This window comes from Emys orbicularis, chromosome 11, assembly GCF_028017835.1.
Source record: "Emys orbicularis isolate rEmyOrb1 chromosome 11, rEmyOrb1.hap1, whole genome shotgun sequence".
Taxonomy (NCBI): domain Eukaryota; kingdom Metazoa; phylum Chordata; order Testudines; family Emydidae; genus Emys; species Emys orbicularis.
Window position 1 is genome coordinate 10,403,753 of NC_088693.1, and position 19,356 is coordinate 10,423,108.

Sequence of the window (19,356 nt, forward strand, 5' to 3'; positions counted from 1 at the left end):
GTACCCAGCTGACTTTAAAGTGTTGCCACGTCAGCGCTTTAAGGATCCTGCTTAAAGTGCAGCTGCAGCAGCGCTTTAATGTCGTTTCCCCCCTCACCCCTCCCTGGCCACGGACAGGAGGAGCAAAAGGAGCAGCTGCCCCGGGGCCAGTGATTTAAAAGGGCCTGGGGCTCTGGCAGCGGCGGCTGGAGCCCTGGGCCCTTTAAACCTCCGTTGGAGCCCCGGGCGGTGCAGGCCAGGCAGAGCATATGGGCTGGCTGGGTGACGCTGACCCCCCCCAGCCCCGCCCCTTCAGCCCGAGGCCCCGCCCCTTCCGCCCAAGGTGCCGGCCTCTGTACCGGTAAGTCCTGTGTTTTACTTTCGCCCTTGGTTACACACAGCTATGGAATCGCTCAAACTGGAAATTTTGATCCAACAGCTGATTTTTCTTGGATCCCTTAGGAAAGCGCATGCTAATTTAACAAAAATAATAATGCAGCTCTAGTGTGTAAGGTATCATGAAATAATCCTGCTCCTGAAGGTGTTAAAGCATGTCACAGGGCCTCAAGTCTTATAACACCCCGAGGAAGGAGTTCTCATAACTGGCTCGGAGCTGGTATCCTGTTGTTAAGCATGCTATTTAAATGCATTGATTTTGGAAGTCTTATAACACAGATTCCAGCTCCTTGTTTTAGTCCTGTGAAACACGGGGTGGTTTGACTGAGTGATAAACTTTTAATATTAGATTTTTTTCCCCCCCACATTGGAACAGATTCAACCAAAAACTTTTAAAGGAAGAGGCATATTCAAAGGAGATGGTTTTCCTTGCACCCAGAAGAGCTGCAGAAAGAACAGAGTCATTTAAAGAAAAACAGAGTCTATCTTTGCAGAGATCACTATGTGGCGCATGCACATATGCATCAGCGGTGAGCTGTGGTCAGGTGGCACACAACCCTTCATCAGTCAAGGATACTAAAGTTCACGCAATTATCTTCTCGACTCTTCATACTAATGTTACTCCTGGTGAAATTCTGCACCAAAAAATGAAAAATTCTGCAAACAATATTTTAAAATTCTGCATATTTTATTTGTCAAAATAACACAATATCATCACACCAGTTTCAATTATTTTGGTAATTTATTTCAAAATACCTGTCAGCCTAATTACAAAATACCTGTAATTTATTTCAAATTACCTGTTAGGTAATTTATTTCAAAATACCTAACAATACAGACAACAAAAAAGATTCAGGAAATGTTTTTTGACAAATAGATTCCTTACTAGGCATATTAATACAGAACTCTGAGTAAGAATTCATTTAAACTACAATACAGAACCCCCACACCCCTCAGAAGCAGTGCAAAGGCTTGGGGGAGTCTGGGATAACGGATGAACTTAGGGAGAGGGAAGTAAGTGCTGGGAAGGACCCTGGGTATAAACTTGAAGGGTTGTTGGGTATTGGTGGGGAAAGTATGGAACAGGTTTTTTGGAGGGTGGGGAGGGATTGTTAAGGAGCGTCCCCATGCAGAGCCTGGCTGACCCCGCGCCTCTCCCATTCAGTCAGGCACATCTCCCTCTGTCCACATGTCTCTGTGTTCCTGCTCAGCCATTCCTCTTCCCCCCTGTAGCTCTGCACCCCACCCCGTCTTCCCATGTGGCCCTGCGCCTCCACTCCCATTCAGTCCCTGCCCTAGTCTGTCCGCCCTCACTAGCGCTTATGAGCCCCTCTCTGTGACCACCCCAGCAGCCCCACACTGTCCGTCTCCCGACCTGGTCACAGGCGCTGTGAAGAAGGCAGGCTCTTTCTCTTCCCTATCCTGGCTGGGGCTTGCCAGGAGCAGCTGCTGTGTTCTAGTGCCACAGCCACCTTCTGGTGGGCAAAAGGCAGAACTGCCAAAGTTATTTTCTGCTGGGAGCCGCTGCTTTGTTCTAGCGCCACAGAGCCCTCCAGTGGGCAAAGGTGGAACTGAAGCAAATTTTCAGCAGAAGCTATTTTCTGCAAGAAAAATAAAAAATATGCATGGCACATGTAATATGCACATGCGCAGTGCCGCAGAATTCCCCCAGGAGTAATTTAATGTATACCTCTGTCCTGCAAACACAACTCTGTAAGAATGGTGTCCTATATGTTTGCCATTTTTCCATGGAGAAAAATGGGCCCCATTTACAGATACAAATGTGTTTTTTCTTATTTCTCACCTGGCAAACTCAACATGGCATCTGAGATGAAACTGAGTTCTTTTTTTCTCGCATATCATCACCAGTAATAGAAATTCTGCTAGCCAGATTATGCCCTCAGTGATGCCTATTCAATTCTTTGTCTTTTAATGGCTTTACACAATTGTAACTGATTGAATCTAACAATTCTGTTGGTGATGCACAAGAAGGGATAGAATCCAGCTCAGTTGCTCTTAGCTGTGTTGGCCCTGTAGGGCTAACAGGAGGAAAAAGCAGCAAAAATTTATTTTACTCACTATATTCAGCAAATGTGACTCTGAATATGCCCAGGGAGAAGATTTACTGAGTAAGAAGGCACCGTTTCTACACGGTCACTTTTAAGAGTAGAACTGTAATTTAAGGCCCCTATTTAAAAAGGTACTTTAAAAAGGTAACTCAAAATGCCCCCACATTGACTTCACTGGCACATGTGCTTAAAGTCATATGGCTGTTTAAGTAACTTGCTGAACTGGAGTTTAAATCAGCTGGAGGTGTAGAATTAAGGAATACCCAGGTGCACCAGGCCTTTACATAACAGCAGAGGTGCCTAACCTTATTACACGGGAGGGCCACATAAATCTAAGCACAACCTTGTGTTGGCCACACAGACTCTACATATTTTATTAAGATTTAAAGTCATGTGTATTGATTTATATTTTAAGTTCAGCCTGGGCAGCTCTTTATTTGTGATTTGGGAGAAGGTTGTGTGTTCTTTACTGGGTTTTTTCCCCCCGTTTTCTATAATTCTGATGCATGTTTTATGCACTGATTTCTTTATTTGTTTTTAAACAGACAATACTGTACATAGATTGTTTCTATCTAATACGTAGGTCGGGCATCCCTCTGCATAACAGGGTGGAGAGCTGAGCCCCACTTTAGTACATTCCCTCTACCCCCCAAACCTGGCCCTTTTTCTTTTCTTTTCTTTTTTTTTGGGGCAAATTTCAGTTATTTCCTTTTCACAATAACTTTTTTTTTTTTTAATAAACAAACCTGGAGCAGACCAAACCAGCCAAAAGAATAACTGTCTGGTGCAACAAAAGTTATCCTATGAACACCTTTCTCCTGTAGTCCTATAACAAACAATGGTATGAATACATTTAAAGGGATAGGATGGTATTCACTTCCCGTCCAAATTGTCCCCTTCATTTCCTGTCCTAAACTGCCATGCAAGGTTGCTTCATACTGGTAAACAGTTGCTTGTTTCATTCCAGAGTTGGCTGCATTTCACTGGTGGGTTGTTCAAGTGATTATCATTTGTAAAGTGCTTTGGCACCCTTTGGGATGAATAGTACTATATATATTGTAACATACTATGAATGCTAATTATTATTATGCAACAGAGGGTCCTGTGGCACCTTTAAGACTAACAGAAGTATTGGGAGCATAAGCTTTCGTGGGTAAGAACCTCACTTCTTCAGATGCAAGGAAGTTCTGAAGCTTGCATCTGAAGAAGTGAGGTTCTTACCCACGAAAGCTTATGCTCCCAATACTTCTGTTAGTCTTAAAAGTGCCACAGGACCCTCTGTTGCTTTTTACAGATTCAGACTAACACGGCTACCCCTCTGATTATTATTATTACTACTACCCTTATTTCTCACAACCTCCAATGCGTTTCTAAAAACTCCCCTATTCTTATTTCTTGTATTACGGCAGCACCCAGCAGCCTCAACCAAGACTGGGGTCCCATCGTGCAAGACAATGTATGTATTCGTAGTAAGATCATGCTTTTTCTCTAAGTCCCCAATTCATGAAAGCACTTAAGCACATGCTTAACTATAAACCCATGCTTAAATCCTATTCACATCAATGGAATTTAGGCACGTGCTTAAGTACTTTTCTGAACAAGAATGCTCTCCGCAATCTGGACCTAAATCCTGTTTATTTGCAGGTTTCTCAGAGCTTCACTGTAGTACAAATCCTATAGATAAAAGTATGTATTAATTGGCTGGCCTGAAAATGACTACATGCTCCTCGTGCCTACCACCACATAGCATGAGCTGTTACAGAAAGGGAACAGTCTTGATGCATCTTAAAGAGTGGAAAAAACATATCCACTTCATTCTCCTTCCAATAACATTCCACAGTCAAATCTGCTTACTGAGTAGCCACCTCACTTGGCCAAGCGCACCCTGGCTGAACTTTATAACACGTTACCACATTCTCCCTCCAAAACTGCCTTGCCTTGAAAGAATTGTATGGAGGGCTCCAAAGCACTGAGCAATGCAGCTGAAAGAGAAACTGGGCATTTCTAATGAGACGCCATTTAACGTGATCTGGAACAAAAGCCGAGATCTCCTCTAGAGGGTTTATAAGTATTTTACAATATACTTTCAGGCACACCAGTCTACAAACAGATGTGTACTCTGCTCTCTGCAAAGCCCTCTCTTTTTTCAGTCACCAAGTCTGTCAGCACGATGCCTACTGATTAAAATAAATCTTCCTTCTAATGAAAAGAAATCCTGATCCAGAGCTCACTTACGCTGCTATAAATCAGGAGCAGCTCGAGCAGAGTCAGTGGTGTTATACCAGTTTAAAATGGTGCCAGAGAACAGAGAGTCAGGCTTCCATTACTTTTAAATGTGGTAGTTCATTTTCACATCTTGTTTCCATCTGTATTTACCGTCTTTCTCTAAAAACCAGAGTAACTCAGCTGTGCTTCAGAATGACCTCTGCTGAAGACTGCAAAGCCACACATTTTTCCAGTGCTGGTGGCCAGTTGGGACGCACAGAGGCAGATAACGTTAATTCACAATTAAAAGCATGGCTTGTGGGGGGAGGAATGTGGAGGTGGAGAGAGAGAGGTGTCATTCTCTCCTTTTGGGGCCACTCAGCTCACTGATACAGACTGATCCTCCTAGATGAGGGAAGTTTAAAGCCATCCCTGGCTTATAAGCATTCTGACATGTGATCTGAGAAACTAGAGACTTCAGGTATATCAGTGTAACTCTGGGAAGGAATCTTCTGTATTTGTACAACACCTGGCATAGTGGGGTCCTGGACCATGAAAGGGGCTCCAAGGTGCTACAATAATATACTACAGTAGTTACCAGAACTGGGTACAGCAGACAAGATAAAAACAAGATACAGACTGAGGTGTGAGACAAATCTTAACACCTCGCTTTGGCATTTTGCTAGAAGCCACATGGCTTAGGAATGCAAGGCTGGAAGCTGGAACTCCTGACTTCTCTGCCTACCTCTGTAAGGATCTGGGGACTAGAACCCAGGTCTGCAGAGCCTGGGACAACTGATATTCCCACGCTGCCAACAGGATGCCATGCAGAGACACACTGTGGAGAGTAGGCGCCGTAGGAAGTACCACCCAAGAGACTCAGCGTGATGGTACCTTATGGCCCTCTGACTGGCCAAGCGTCCTATTTAACCCCAGGAAGTTGTCTAGGCAGCCACACAGATTTCGGCCTGTTGCAATGCCAGACTTTGTCTGATCTCCTGATCTCCGGTCTCCAACTCCAGCCTGACTCTGACCCTGACTCTTGCCTCCTGATTCCAGCCTGGTACTGCCTCTGATCTCTGGTCTCCAACTCCAGCCTGACTCTGACCCTGACACTTCCTTACAGGACCTGGGTCTTGCGATTCCTCCAAATCCTGCTTGATAACTACTGTCCCTGGTGGGACCTGAGCCCAGCTGTGACTGCTAAGCCAAACTGCCCTAGTCCCTTACATTGTGGAGCTATAGGCCTAAAGAATACTTTGTATTTCTATAGCACACGGCAAACATAACTTAGTCGTGTTTCACAACCCCTTTTGCAGATGGGAGAAAAGGAGCCACAGAAAGGTTAATGACCTGCCCAAGAGCACACAGCAAGGCAGCAACAGAACCAGAATTAATACACAGGTGTCCTGATGGCCAAATCTCATGCTAGACTGGCCCACAATGTCCCCACTGAGGCCCAGATGTGGTTTGCACTTCTAAGAGGGCTATGTACACCTCTGAAGTTGTCATCTGAAGAAGCCCAGAACACGGACAGATGATTCCAGGCTTCTTACTCAGAAAGGGTTGATTACATGCCTGCTTCATCAAGTGATGCAAACACTACTCTACTGATTCATTTACAGGGACCAGCATATGGATGCTGGAGAAAAGCTGATCTGCCAACATCTCCCTTGCAGCTTGTAATCTCATCGGCCAGTAATTTGGTTTCTACTGAAGAAAAACTTGTCTAGAACATCATTCTTTCTTAAAAATCAATAGTTGCTCAGCAGAGAACTGTACTAAATGGCACACAGGAATATGATGCAGTTACTCTATGAGCAACTGCTTTTCCCTTAGCAACAATTCTCTGTGATGAATCTAGGCAGAGCTACTGCAGAGTTCTCTTAGCTGGGATTGTCTTGTAGGCAGCATATCATTCCGATTAATCAACTGTCTCAATTAAGAAAGGAGCCCACTAGGCCTTCATGTTTGTCACTGTGCCACTCATCATGGCCATTTGGTCCCTCACACTGGCAGTGAAGGTGAAATCTCAGATTCTTCTGACTCCAAAAACACAGGCGCCCGGCCAGCCATGGGAGAATTGCCATCAGCCGAAGCAGTATAGGGCTTATAACAGGCAGTTGAGCAGTTCTGGTTCTGTCTAATAGAAGGTAACAGTGTGCATGCCAGTTCTGAACAAAAATAAAAGGATAAAAATAGTATTCTGAGAAATCAGAACAGCACAGAAATTCGGTGTGGATATGCCTTAGCAGTAGCAATGAATGAAAAACAAAATAGGGAACATTTCAATGAAATTGTTAGTGGAATTTCCACCCTCTTTTTCACACAAGTACAGAGCTGGCTGAATTCCCCCCCCCCCCCAAAATCTCATATTTGGCAATGGGGGGGGTGGGGGGGAAGAGAAAGAATCACAAAAACTTCCATGATACTTTTCCCCGACCAGCTCTGGTTATTAGGTTATCTATTCCATCCCTCTGACAGGTTACAATATTCTCCCACGCATTGCCCAAGCAAGCTGTAATAAATTCAAACTATAGAGCTTTGACTACTTTCCTAGGGAGACTATTCCACATCCTAATGCATCTCACTGTCAGCAAGTCTTTCTTACTATCACCGTATTACTTTTAGTTACACTCTGTTATGCCATCTTTAGTGTTTACATTATTCACATCTTTATTGGTAGTCCCTCCCACCTCCTTAAGCATCATCACTTAGCCCAAATATCCTTATTTAACTTTTTCTGTTTTCCCCTAAAACTCCAGATGATCTCTATGTTCTCTATATGCAAATGAAGGCATGCGGGGCTGGTGATGCCGGTTCACTGTTGACCAACCCACTTTCTCTGCTGCTGCTGAGTTCCTTATGCCCTTTGAACTGCACAGAAACTTTATGTTTAACTTTTAAGCAGATGGAGAAAGAATCACTTTAGGTCGAACTATCCATATAAAACTGCTATATCACAAACTTTGCACCACAGCCAAAGATGATAACTCCATTAACACAAGGTTAAAAACTGCTCTGCAGCGCCACGCAGTGGTTTTGAGAGGAGTGCATTAGAAAGAAACCTGGGTTAGCCAATTGCTGGGGTATGTTTTTCTCAACGGGAAGCCGTTCCGTCAGTTGAAGTTTGTGCTAGGAATATCAGTGTAATTAATGTCAGACGCTGCCTTAAATAAGCACAACGGCTACTGTTGTGCTGCTCCTTCCTCCCAGGGATCATCCAGTTGGCCACTCTCTAGAGCAGTGGTTTTCAATCTTTTTTCATTCGTGGACCCCTAACAAATTTTGAATGGAGATGGAAATTTAACCTGTGGTCCACAGACCCCTATCATAGAAGTCTTAGTCTGAAAACTGACTGAACAGAATTCAACAGTAAATGTTGAACGGGCTTGGCACAGCATTTGACGCAGTGTGAGAAAGGGCACTAAACTGTGGGCGTCTGGGTTTTGACCTGTAGGTGGGAGTATTCACATACTTTGATCAAAAAAACAGAATGCCTTTTCTAGGATCTGAAACTTTATTTTCAGTCACCTTTCGCGGACCCCTTAGACAATCTGTGGACCCTCAGGTTGAAAACCACTGCTCTAGAGCTTTCAGAAAAACATCATGACCTTGTGTTTGCTTGTACCCAAGTCTCTGGAACATAATTTTTTAAACTTAATTATCCTGTATGGGCTATTAGAAGCAAGTGTCTCTCATGGGTGATTTATTTTGTGATGGGGTATCACTGACATTCATTTTATCTGACGTGTAAGGCACATTTGCAATCTAGCCCTCATTTGTGAGGTTAGGATGATTTTCATAGAACCCACATTGTGCTGAGATGGTCTTTCACACAGTGCTGTCTGTGAGACTATGTCTTGAGCTAACTGAGACCCTCGTGTGTGGATACCATGGTGATGGAAGGTTATAAGATTAGGTACTCGATTAAACAGGCTATTTGGCAGAAATGCAGATGGTGCCACCCTGAAGTTATAATTGAGGAACATTTGTTTCCATAGCTAACAAAAGGAAAACATGGGCTAAAATGCCCATTGTCACAGCTTCAACTCCTGGAACTCCACCTCTTATTTGTTCAATTACAGCAGCAACTGCTTGTGCGCACTGACTAGCACCAGCAACCTAAGTCTGTTTGTTTGATTCTATGCTCTATTTATTCTGAGGTAATCAAAATGCCCATGCTGAATGCTAGGTAAATGTACAAACTTTACACAGAAAAAAATTATACACTGAGCAAACTGGGCCAGTGTTCAAAGAGCCCAGAAGCCACAAATTAAAAAAAAAATTCTTCCATCTCCTTCTCCTCAACAGATAGCCGGAGAGACTGCTAACACTTGGAGCATGACATGAAGTCAGCAAATTCAGACTCTTGGGACCTCTCCCCTGGAAGGTCTCTAGCACCTTCACATGTAACCTAGGAGCTGCTATCTGAAGTGCCTGAGCGAATTCCAGCTAGCAAAATACCATATAAGAGGGAAGCCAATGTATCTCAAAAGCTTGCGTCTTTCACCAACAGAAGTTGGTACAATAAAAGATATTACCTCGCCCACCCTGTCTCTCTAATATGAGAGGTAAGTCTACCTCTGAACTACCTGAGGATCAACCCATGTAAAGCTCTATTGATTAAAGCCTGCACTTTAAATCACGTTTGTTCCCCCGTAAAGAAACTCTGTGCACCCCTAATTAAGGTTTTAACCGGCAGTAATGTCTACTCATACATTTCTCACACTTTGCCATGTTCTCTCTCATAGAGAAGATCAGGCAGTTTCTTTAAAAAAATGTCAATGGCCTTTTGAATTTCTCTGTAAATTTTGAAGGAGGGTCCTTCTTTCGCACATTACCAGACTTGTTTATTTTCTAACACTGGGATGCAGCTTTTAAATCAGACCATTTCTTTTGTTCCTCAATAAACTTAACATGGTAAGAGTGGAGGTTATTTGCTTTTCTGAGTTTCCTTCCAGCTTCTGCAACAGATTTCAGATACCCTCCTACAAGCAATATCATCAGACACACTCTCATGCTCTTTGCTTGATCACATTCCCATGAATACTTCAACTGGCAAAGTAATTTCTCAGCCACAGATGACTTGGTAGGGGGCAAAGCCAGCAGGAGGCTGAGTGATATGAATGTAAGCCATCATAACAAATGGCAGTAACTCATCTCAGTCACTCTCTCAGAGAAATATTGGATCAGATTCAGAGGTGAACTAAGGACTGCACATCTTGTCCCTATTGCTAACTTGATAGTCGACGTGTTATTCAACCTCTCAACGTACTCATCAGATTGTGGGCGATAACAAGTTTGTTGTGTTTTAATTTCTACGTGGGCACACACTACCTGATTTTCAGAGCGGCTGAGCACCCACAACTCGAGTTGAAGTCAATGAGATCTGTGGCTGCTCAGCATCTTTGACAAGGATGGTCCAGTGGTTAAAATACGAGATTAGAACTCTGAAGTTTTGATTCAAGACCCTGCTCTGCCACAGACTTCCTCTGTGAGCTTGGACAAGTCACTTAGTCTCTCTGTGCCTCAATTCTCCATCTAAACAATGAGATAATAGCATCCCCCTACCTCAAAAGGGGACTGCGAGGATAAGAGATCGTGAGGTACCCAGATCCTATGACAATAGGAAGTAGCTTAGACAGACTCCCATACTTATGATCTGACATTCTGTGTCTTCCTAGGAATGCCAAACATGAATATAAACTCCCAGACCAGGACTTTGCCACAGTCCCAGCTTCCTGGTTTGCAATGAATTTCTGCCCATGCAACATAATCTGGTATAGAATCATAGAATATTAGGGTTGGAAGGGACCTCAGGAGGTCATCTAGTCCAACCCCCTGCTCAAAGCAGGACCAATCCCCAACTAAATCATCCCACCCAGGGCTTCATCAAGCCTGACCTTAAAAACCTCAAAGGAGATTCAACCCCTATGTAACCCATTCCAGTGCTTCACCACCCTCCCAGTGAAAAAGTTTTTCCTAATATCCAAACTAAATCTCCCCCACTGCAACTTGAGACCATTACTCCTTGTTCTGTCATCTGATACCACTGAGAACAGTCTAGATCCATCCTCTTTGGAACCCCCTTTCAGGTAGTTGAAAGCAGCTATCAAATCCCTCCTCATTCTTCTCTTCTGGAGACTAAACAATCCCAGTTCCCTCAGCCTCTCCTCATAAGTCATGTGCTCCAGCCTCCTAATCATTTTTGTTACCCTCCGCTGGACTCTTTCCAATTTTTCCACATCCTTCTTGTATTGTGGGGCCCAAAACTGGACACAGTACTCCAGATGAGGCCTCACCAATGTCGAATAAAGGGGAACGATCATGTTCCTCGATCTGCTGGCAATGCCCCTACTTATACAGCCCAAAATGCCATTAGCCTTCTTGGCAACAAGGGCACACTGTTGACTCATATCCAGCTTCTCGTCCACCGTAACCCCTAGGTCCTTTTCTGAAGAACTGCTTCCTAGCCATTCGGTCCCTAGTCTGTAGCAGTGCATGGGATTCTTCCTTCCTAAGTGCAGGACTCTGCACTTGTCCTTGTTGAACCTCATCAGATTTCTTTTGGCCCAATCCTCTAATTTGTCTAGGTCCCTCTGTATCCTATCCCTACCCTCCAGCCTATCTACCACTTCTCCCAGTTTAGTGTCATCTGCAAACTTGCTGAGGGTGCAGTCCACGCCATCCTCCAGATCATTAATGAAGATATTGAACAAAACGAGCCCCAGGACCGACCCTTGGGGCACTCCGCTTGATACCGGCTGCCAACTAGACATGGAGCCATTGATCACTACCCGTTGAGCCCGATGATCTAGCCAGCTTTCTAGCCACCTTATAGTCCATTCATCCAGCCCATACTTCTTTAACTTGCCGGCAAGAATACTGTGGGAGACCATATCAAAAGCTTTGCTAAAGTCAAGGAATAACACGTCCACTGCTTTCCTCTCATCCACAGAGCCAGTTATCTCCTCATAGAAGGCAATTACGTTAGTCAGGCACAACTTGCCCTTGGTGAATCCATGCTGACTGTTCCTGATCACTATCCTCTCCTCTAAGTGCTTCAGAATTGATTCCTTGAGGACCTGCTCCATGATTTTTCCAGGGACTGAGGTGAGGCTGACTGGCCAGTAGTTCCCCGGATCCTCCTCCTTCCCTTTTTTAAAGATGGGCACTACATTAGCCTTTTTCCAGTCATCCGGGACCTCCCCAGATTGCCATGAGTTTTCAAAGATTATGGCCAATGGGTCTGCAATCACAGCCGCTAACTCCTTTAGCACCCTCAGATGGTAGCACTTACTCATTTTATGGTTCAATGGCAGCCACACTCTGGATACAACTGAAGAGGCCCCGGGGCTGGAAGTGATGTTTCCCAAGTGGCACAGTTTGACAGCACTATTTGGAACTTTCTGCCAGCTACGCAGGTAAAAGCCTATTTTCAGCCAAAAGTCTGCTCAGAGGCTGCTATCTGAGGTACGAAGCTACCAGGCTCCAGGGCTCTCCAGAGAGTTTCAATCAACTCAGGGTGCCAGACCTGCAGGCTAAGGATCTCAGAACTTATTTGCAATCCCAACCTTACAGAAATATGTGGAACTTAGGTAACTGGGGCCTCCATCCAGACTCCAGGCCTTCAGCTTAGCTAGTACACAATCATTTTTTGTTCATACTCTACCAAGGCCCTGTGATCAGTGTTTGCTGGCATTGGGGGTACCTGGGTGCCATGCCACCTGTTTACCAGTGATCTGACCCCTCCAAAGGAGGCTTTTTTAATATATATCTTCTCCCCTTTGATACTCAGAAGCAGTTCTTTTGACCTAATCCAGAAAAAGCATTTCTAATTCATGTCCTGGTCTACCTTCCCTTAAAACATTGAGTTGCCTCTTTGCCAAACACTAATAGGCATATTCAGAACAGCTCTTAATCACTCCCCTACAAAGCACACAGGCCTCCATCACTGTCAGCTGCACAGTCCTAGATCAAACGAAGGGCATCAGACCATATCACAGTGGCCAACAGTCTCACAAAACCCAGGCCCTCTCTCCTTGCCAGTTTACAGCCCTTTAACAGGGCTCAGTAACTTCCTTACCACCAACGGCCTCCTCCGCAATGTCTGTTTATGGAAACAACTTCTGCGCTTCAGAGCCCATGTGAATTCCACGAGGGACAGACATTTTATAGCTCCTGCTGGAGCTGGCCATCCCCTGGGCAGGCTGAACAATGGAGACTTCTTGTCATGATGCTTTCTGGCTGCTTTTCCATAGCAGCACCTCAACTTGCTGCAAAAGGACAGTCTCCTTATAGATGCTTCTCACCATCCACAGTTCCAGCAGGCTATCTCCCCAGAGCGACATTCCCTGCAGCTTCCTTCTCGGGGAAGTTATAGGTTTCCCAGTCTTTCTGCGTGTCTCCATTTGTCTGGGCACCATCCTTTTTTCGGCCAAGCTGCTTCACTTCAGTTTGTAGCCATGCAGATTGTCTCACAGGGTCTCAACTATCCCCCTTTTAAAGCTTTTATTCTCTTCTAGTCAGCAAGTTCTTGTACAGTGCAAGTGTTGGCTTTAGTCTGAGTTGGGTCTTTACAATCAACTCTCCTTAGCTGCTCCTGCCACTGCCCAACAGGTAATGAGATAACCCTGAGCTAGCATGTCTCAAACGGCTCTGTCACATACTTGGTAGGGCAGTACACGTCCTCCACAAAGCCCTTTATACCTTTCCCCAGGTTACCCCTTCTGGACCAAAAGGCAGCAGGGCCATCGCATGCGGACACTGAAGGTTGAAACAGTTGCTTTTAATTTACCACTCTCACTTTTCATCTCAGCCATCTAAAACACTACATGCATCTCTTGCCCATTCATTGAATTAGGAAATTTAGGTTGCCTCCTTCATAAAACCCATTTATTTTTGAGCAGCTAACTCAGGCTGTTCTGCCCAATCCATTCACCATCTGTATAACTCTGGCAGAAGAACATAGTGTTCCAATCTGCCTAGTCTTTGCTCCAGTATTTGAAATAACCTCTTCCCTGGCAGTTTCGCCGCTGCAACGCTTTTGTCTGTAATTACTTTTAACACAGACACGCATATCTCATTACGTGACACCAATCTGCAAGATGCTGCCACTGATTTGTTACCTATTACTCTTAGATTTCAGATTTTCTGGTTGTGTACATATATTCTTAGTTAATAAAAGCAAAACATCCACAAGGAACGCTGCACAGCAGGGTTAAATTTGAACTCTGACAACGGGGGAAAAGACAATTGTTCCAGTTATGGCATTGCAGAGAGATGGGAGCCTTTTCAATAATGAACATGGTGTAGCTGGAAAACTTGACTAGACAAACCACCGATAAATAAACCATAGGGCTCAATCCTGCATTGGCAGAGTGATGGACTACACTGGCCTACTAGAACTTTTCTAACATCTGTTATTCTCTGGGAGACAGCAGCTTCCTGTTTCATTTTAATTGCATTTCAGACGGTTTAAAAAAAGTCATGATTTCAATTCTTTACAATTATATTGAGATTCTAAAACCCCTATATAATTATAGCCCTCTTTTTGAGAGACAGACAGACAGGCAGACAATCTACCCTGAAGCCAGTAACCTGCAGGGAAAGAGCTTGAACAGCAATACTGGTCTAATTACAAGATTATCTTTACCTTGCTCCCACAACGAGCTGATTCCTGTTGGCATCCAGTGCGAGCTGAGAAAAGTCGTGTACACCTGGATAGGTGAAATTCGACACCCAGGGTTTCAGATCTGCAAAGAAAATGAAAAAGCAGAAAACAATGACGCTGCTCCATAAACCGAGAGTTCACCCGGACATCCACTAATGGTTTTCCTACCGAGTATCTGTCAGGGGAAGGATAATTAATAATCTTTTAAAAGTGCTTCTGTTTATTCTGAGCAGAATCTGCAAAAGCTGCATAATAATGGGAGGTTGTCTCAGCAGTTATTTTCACATCCATGATGCCCAAAGATTGAGTGTCAGCATTATCTCTGAACAGACATCATGGTGGCTTGGTTTATTAGTTTATTTTAAAGTCTATGTGCCAAATTCAGAACTGGTGTTAGTGGTGCAATTTCACTGAAGCGCCATCCAGGGTAGAAAGGCTGGTCTAGTGGATAGGACACTAGACTGGTACTCAAGAGACCTGGGACCAATTCCTAGCTCCATCACATACTTCCTGTGTGACCTTAGGCAAGTCATTTATTCTACCCTCTTCTGGAGTTTCCCCATCAGTGAAATGAGGATAGAACTTCCCTACATCAACAGGGGTGTTGTAGGGTGCTGTGGTGATGAGGGCCATATAGTGCCCAGACAGAATTCTTCACCAGGCTTGAATATGGCCCTATAAGATACATGTATCTTATTTATCTAGCTTGGATTTGCCATGCTAGGCACTTCCTCAAATTGCAAAACACACAAAAGTTAGATTCTAAGCAACGGAACTGGCCGTCCTCAGATGGTCAAAACTCCCACTGAAGTCAACAGGAGACCCGTGAGAGTCACATCAGTTAACACACTAACATCTATTGAAAGATCCAGGGGAAAATGTTTGTGATATAATAAAAAATAGTATTTAAAAAAAAAAAAAAAAAAAAAAAGAGCCCAATTCCACGGCAGTTCTTAGATGTAATGTGAAGGCATTTATAGATTTTGAAGGCCAGAAGGAACCATTAGATCATTTACTTTGACATCCTGTATACAATGCAGGCCATAGAATTTCACTGTACTGAGCCCAAAAACTTGAGCTTGGCTAAAGCATATCTTCCAGAAAGGCATTCAGTCTTGATCTGAAGATATCAAGATACGGCATATCCAGCAATTCCTTGGTTAGTTTGTTGCAGTGGTTAATCACCCTCAATGTTAAAAATGGGTGCCTTGTTTCTAATTTGAATAAATTCAAACATCCAGGGTAGCAGAGGCAAAAATAAGAACCATACCACTACCTCTCTAGTACTTCTATGACCAGAGAAAAAAAAATTGTGCTCCCATTAGGTGCTGACCATAGGCACCGACTTTGTGATTTGCCGGGGGGTATTCGACCTCCCAGCTCCAACCCAAGCCCCGCCTCCACTTCATCCCTTCCCCAAGGCCCCGCCCCGCCTCTTCCCACCCCTGCTCCAACCCCTGCCCTCACTCCGCCCTTTCCCCCAGCATCTCCTGCATGGCTGAACAGCTGATCGCGGCAGGCGCTGGGAGGGAGGGGGAGGCAGTGATCGGAGGCTGAGCACCCACAATTTTTTTCCCCATGGGTGCTCCAGCCCCAGAGCACCCATGGAGTTGGCACCTATGTTGCTGACAGTAGGGCTGGTCAGAAATTTTCTGATGAATTCATTGAAGCAAGATGTTTTGCTGAATCTATCACAAATTTGACACAAAACTTTAGTCAAAACACAAGCAGGTTACATTGGAAAGCTGCCAGTGTTCCAGGGTCCACAGTTCTGCAGCAGAGAGCCCTGGCTGGAATAGCAACCATGATTCAATGAACAACATATGTGACACAGTCAAGAATGTCAATTTCACTTATCCCCTTTCAGGAACATGTTTCAGTGTTCCCAAACCAAATTTTCCAGGGGCTTTGGTTTGCAAGATAGTCTGCTAAAATTTGCACTTTGAAAGCAAATTCCAAAATACTGAAATATCTTGTTAACCGCCCCCCCCCCCCCCCAAGTTTTGGCCAGATGAAGCTGGAAGTTTGGAAGGATAATTAGGATCCAGTACAGTAAGAGATTTCAAAGTGAAAGTTAATGTATTCTATGTACATGCCAATCCATGGAGCAGTGATCCTTTCTACCCACCCCCCTGGGATCATGCTGTTATGTTCTGCATGACATAACAGATTCAAAATCAGCCCACTAGAGCTTTTAAAATCTGCACATTTCATTTATATGCTAAGTATGGGTTTAGGTGCCTCACTTTAGGAACCCAAGTTGGAAAATTTCAGTCTTAATGTCCCTGTGCCTCAGTTCTTGCACCTCGACACAGGGAGTAATAATGCTTCCCTGAGTCACAGGGGTGTGCACTGTTTGCAAAGCACTCTTCATGGGCTACAGAAGTGCAAGGTATTATAACAAATGAATGGCTGGGTATCTGCTGGTTAACCCCAAGCCCCTTCTCATTCCAGCAGTCAGGAGGGGTAGATGAAGGCTAAATGAGACCTGGAGCCACCAAAACCTTGAGAAGCACCCTGGATGCTCTTCACCTTAGCCTGGCCTGCCCTTTCCCAGACAGACTCTTTCTTCCAAGCTTCCACCTTCCCCGGGATGTTCTCACGTCTCCCACACACGCCTGAACTGCTCCTGACTGAGCCATCCCCACCCACTGCGATCAACTGTGCACTGAACCGTGGCCTGGTGCTCTGACTCAGTGCTGAGTCAGGCCCCTTATGGCAATGGATTTAAAGATCCTGCCTCAGGGCTTTTCAGTGGGAGTCATGGGGTTCCCTGCACTGCTCAGGATCGGGCCCTTAATCTTAGCGAACAAGCATTCATAATCACACTAACCTGGCACATGGAATGCATGTACCCTACTCTGCTATGCAATACAAAGGTGTGAGGTACGGAATAATTCAGCCAGACTAATCTTCAAGCACTTCCACCTACTGAGCAGTCCTCCGAGACCTTTAATGGTGTACTAGCACCAGGGAGGTGTGATGCTTTCACCTCTGGCGACAGTCCTCGCTAATGCAGCTCAGACTTCTTTTCCTGTAGCTCTTTAGCTGCAGAAACGTTTCTGAGCCCAGCGGCAGAAGCTGTAAGAAGAACACCTTTCCAGGCAGGTGAACCAGGGCATTCATGTGGTCTAATGTGGGAGATCAAACACTGTCTAAGGTGGAGGAAGGGAAGGTCAGCACATAACCATAGAACCTTTTAAGAATCCTACTTTTATGCCCTAATTTCTATTTGTTCTTCTTCCCTTCTACCAACTCTTTCCCCCTCCCCCCAAACCAACCCACTATTATAATTCACTGGCAAGAAGAGGATTTCCTCATCTGCTGTTCTAAATGAAATCTCCTCACTTCAGAGAGGCCCAGTCCTCAACTCTTCCTTTTGATAGCAAGTTCTGACAAATCACAGGTAAAAAAATAACAATCCTAATGAAAAAGCTGTCAGTGGCTCAGTTCTTGCCACAGACAGTTTAAACATCAAGCAAGCCTATGAAATAACAGGCACTGTCCCGCTTTCCATTTACTACCGCAGGTGGCACAACTTATAAAGAAACCTTTCCTGATTATTAAATTAAAGGCTGAAAGGCATGCATCTTCATAGCAAAATTAAGCTTTTATAGACACGTCACTGGAGATTATTAAGCTCAGCGTGGTTCCCATCTAAGACTATCTAACTGCGAGTGATGGGAATTAATGCCAAACGGCACATTATCCTCCCCAACCTTCTTTTCTATTAGAATGAATGGATAAAGTGGAATGGAAATCCAAGCGGTGAGAGAGGATGTAGGTCTTTTTCATTCAACACATTAAATCCTATCACTCAGACCACAGGCATCCCTAAGGGCAGCTCAATGCTTTTATTTTAAAATGAGCCTCACTTCTGTGAGAGTAAGTGTTTGGCTGGGCCTGTCCCACCTTAGCAGAAGTTTACACATATGGACCCAATGAACTCTAGCGTGTGCTTGCATTTGACCTTTCTCCAAGAGCTGATTTTTCAGAGCCGACTTTTTCATTTGGCTGGAAGCCCTCAATGCTGAGGCATGTTTACCTTTGCAAATTTATCGATTTAAAAACACTATGAAAAATTAAAACCCAACACTCTGGCTTGGCATGTCGGCAGCAGGGGCAGGAAATCTAGGAAACAAATGACTTAAGGGCCAATCTGCTCATGAAGGCCTCCTTTGTGCTTCATGTTTCTATTTCCAAGGGGTTAGAGAGCCACGTTGTCGCTTTCTCCACGTTAGTACCCCAAAGTGTAATTGTTTCAAATACACCCCAGGGTCAGCAATGTGATCCAGAGCCTCTGAACTTTTGCTGGCCTATCTGCGGCCCAAGCTGGTTCGCAAACATGGCTGCAAAGACCTAGGGCCTTCATACAAAACATCAGTCCTCCACGCATGCACAAAGGTGGGGAGAAAAGTCAAGGAATTTGTTGCATTTTTTAGGCTGGGGTCAGGCACAATGCCATTAGGGAGGGTAGCCACTGATCCTGCTAGCACTTCATTGTGCATTAATCACCTAATGTAAACAGGATGTGGCGAAAGGGCTGGATCTAAAGGCCGCTGAAGCCAGCAGGATTTTTTCCATTAAGTTTGGTGGGCTTTGGATCAAGCTCTAAATGTGGAAATTGTCTCATAAGTCTCGTTATGATCACACTTAATCCCATGTCTCCTCCAAAACCCCCTTTCTCCATCCCATTCACACCTTGCATGCTTATGAGTAAGGAAGCAGGAGAGCAGAGGGCTTGAGACATCTCTGCATAAAGGATCCACCTTCAGTTTAATTTCACTTGTGCCCACATAGAGCCTCTACCTGCACTGGAGTGCAACAGTCTCGTGCAACCTGCTCACACCATGTAAGGATCAAGGTGTTAAATACTCGCATCTGAAAAATGCAAAACCATCTCTAGGTGCTAAGTAATATTCCTATTAGAGGTATTGGGGTTATTAGGCCTATATGAGCCAGAGTTCTTCCATGTTTAAACTCGGTCCTTCCATGTTTAACTCTAATCGGCCTCAAGAGCCAAGGACAGGA

The 19,356-nt window shown here is 44.5% G+C and overlaps 1 protein-coding gene across 1 annotated transcript in view; it reads right to left on the reverse strand.

Moving 5' to 3' along the window:
• SEMA5B (semaphorin 5B) overlaps window positions 1–19,356 on the reverse strand; it is a 163,460-nt gene that overhangs the window by 131,890 nt on the left and 12,214 nt on the right. Inside the window, exon 2 of the mRNA XM_065413429.1 lies at window positions 14,308–14,407. Within this exon, the coding sequence (XP_065269501.1) occupies window positions 14,308–14,407 (100 nt within the window). The remainder of the gene's footprint in view (window positions 1–14,307; window positions 14,408–19,356) is intronic.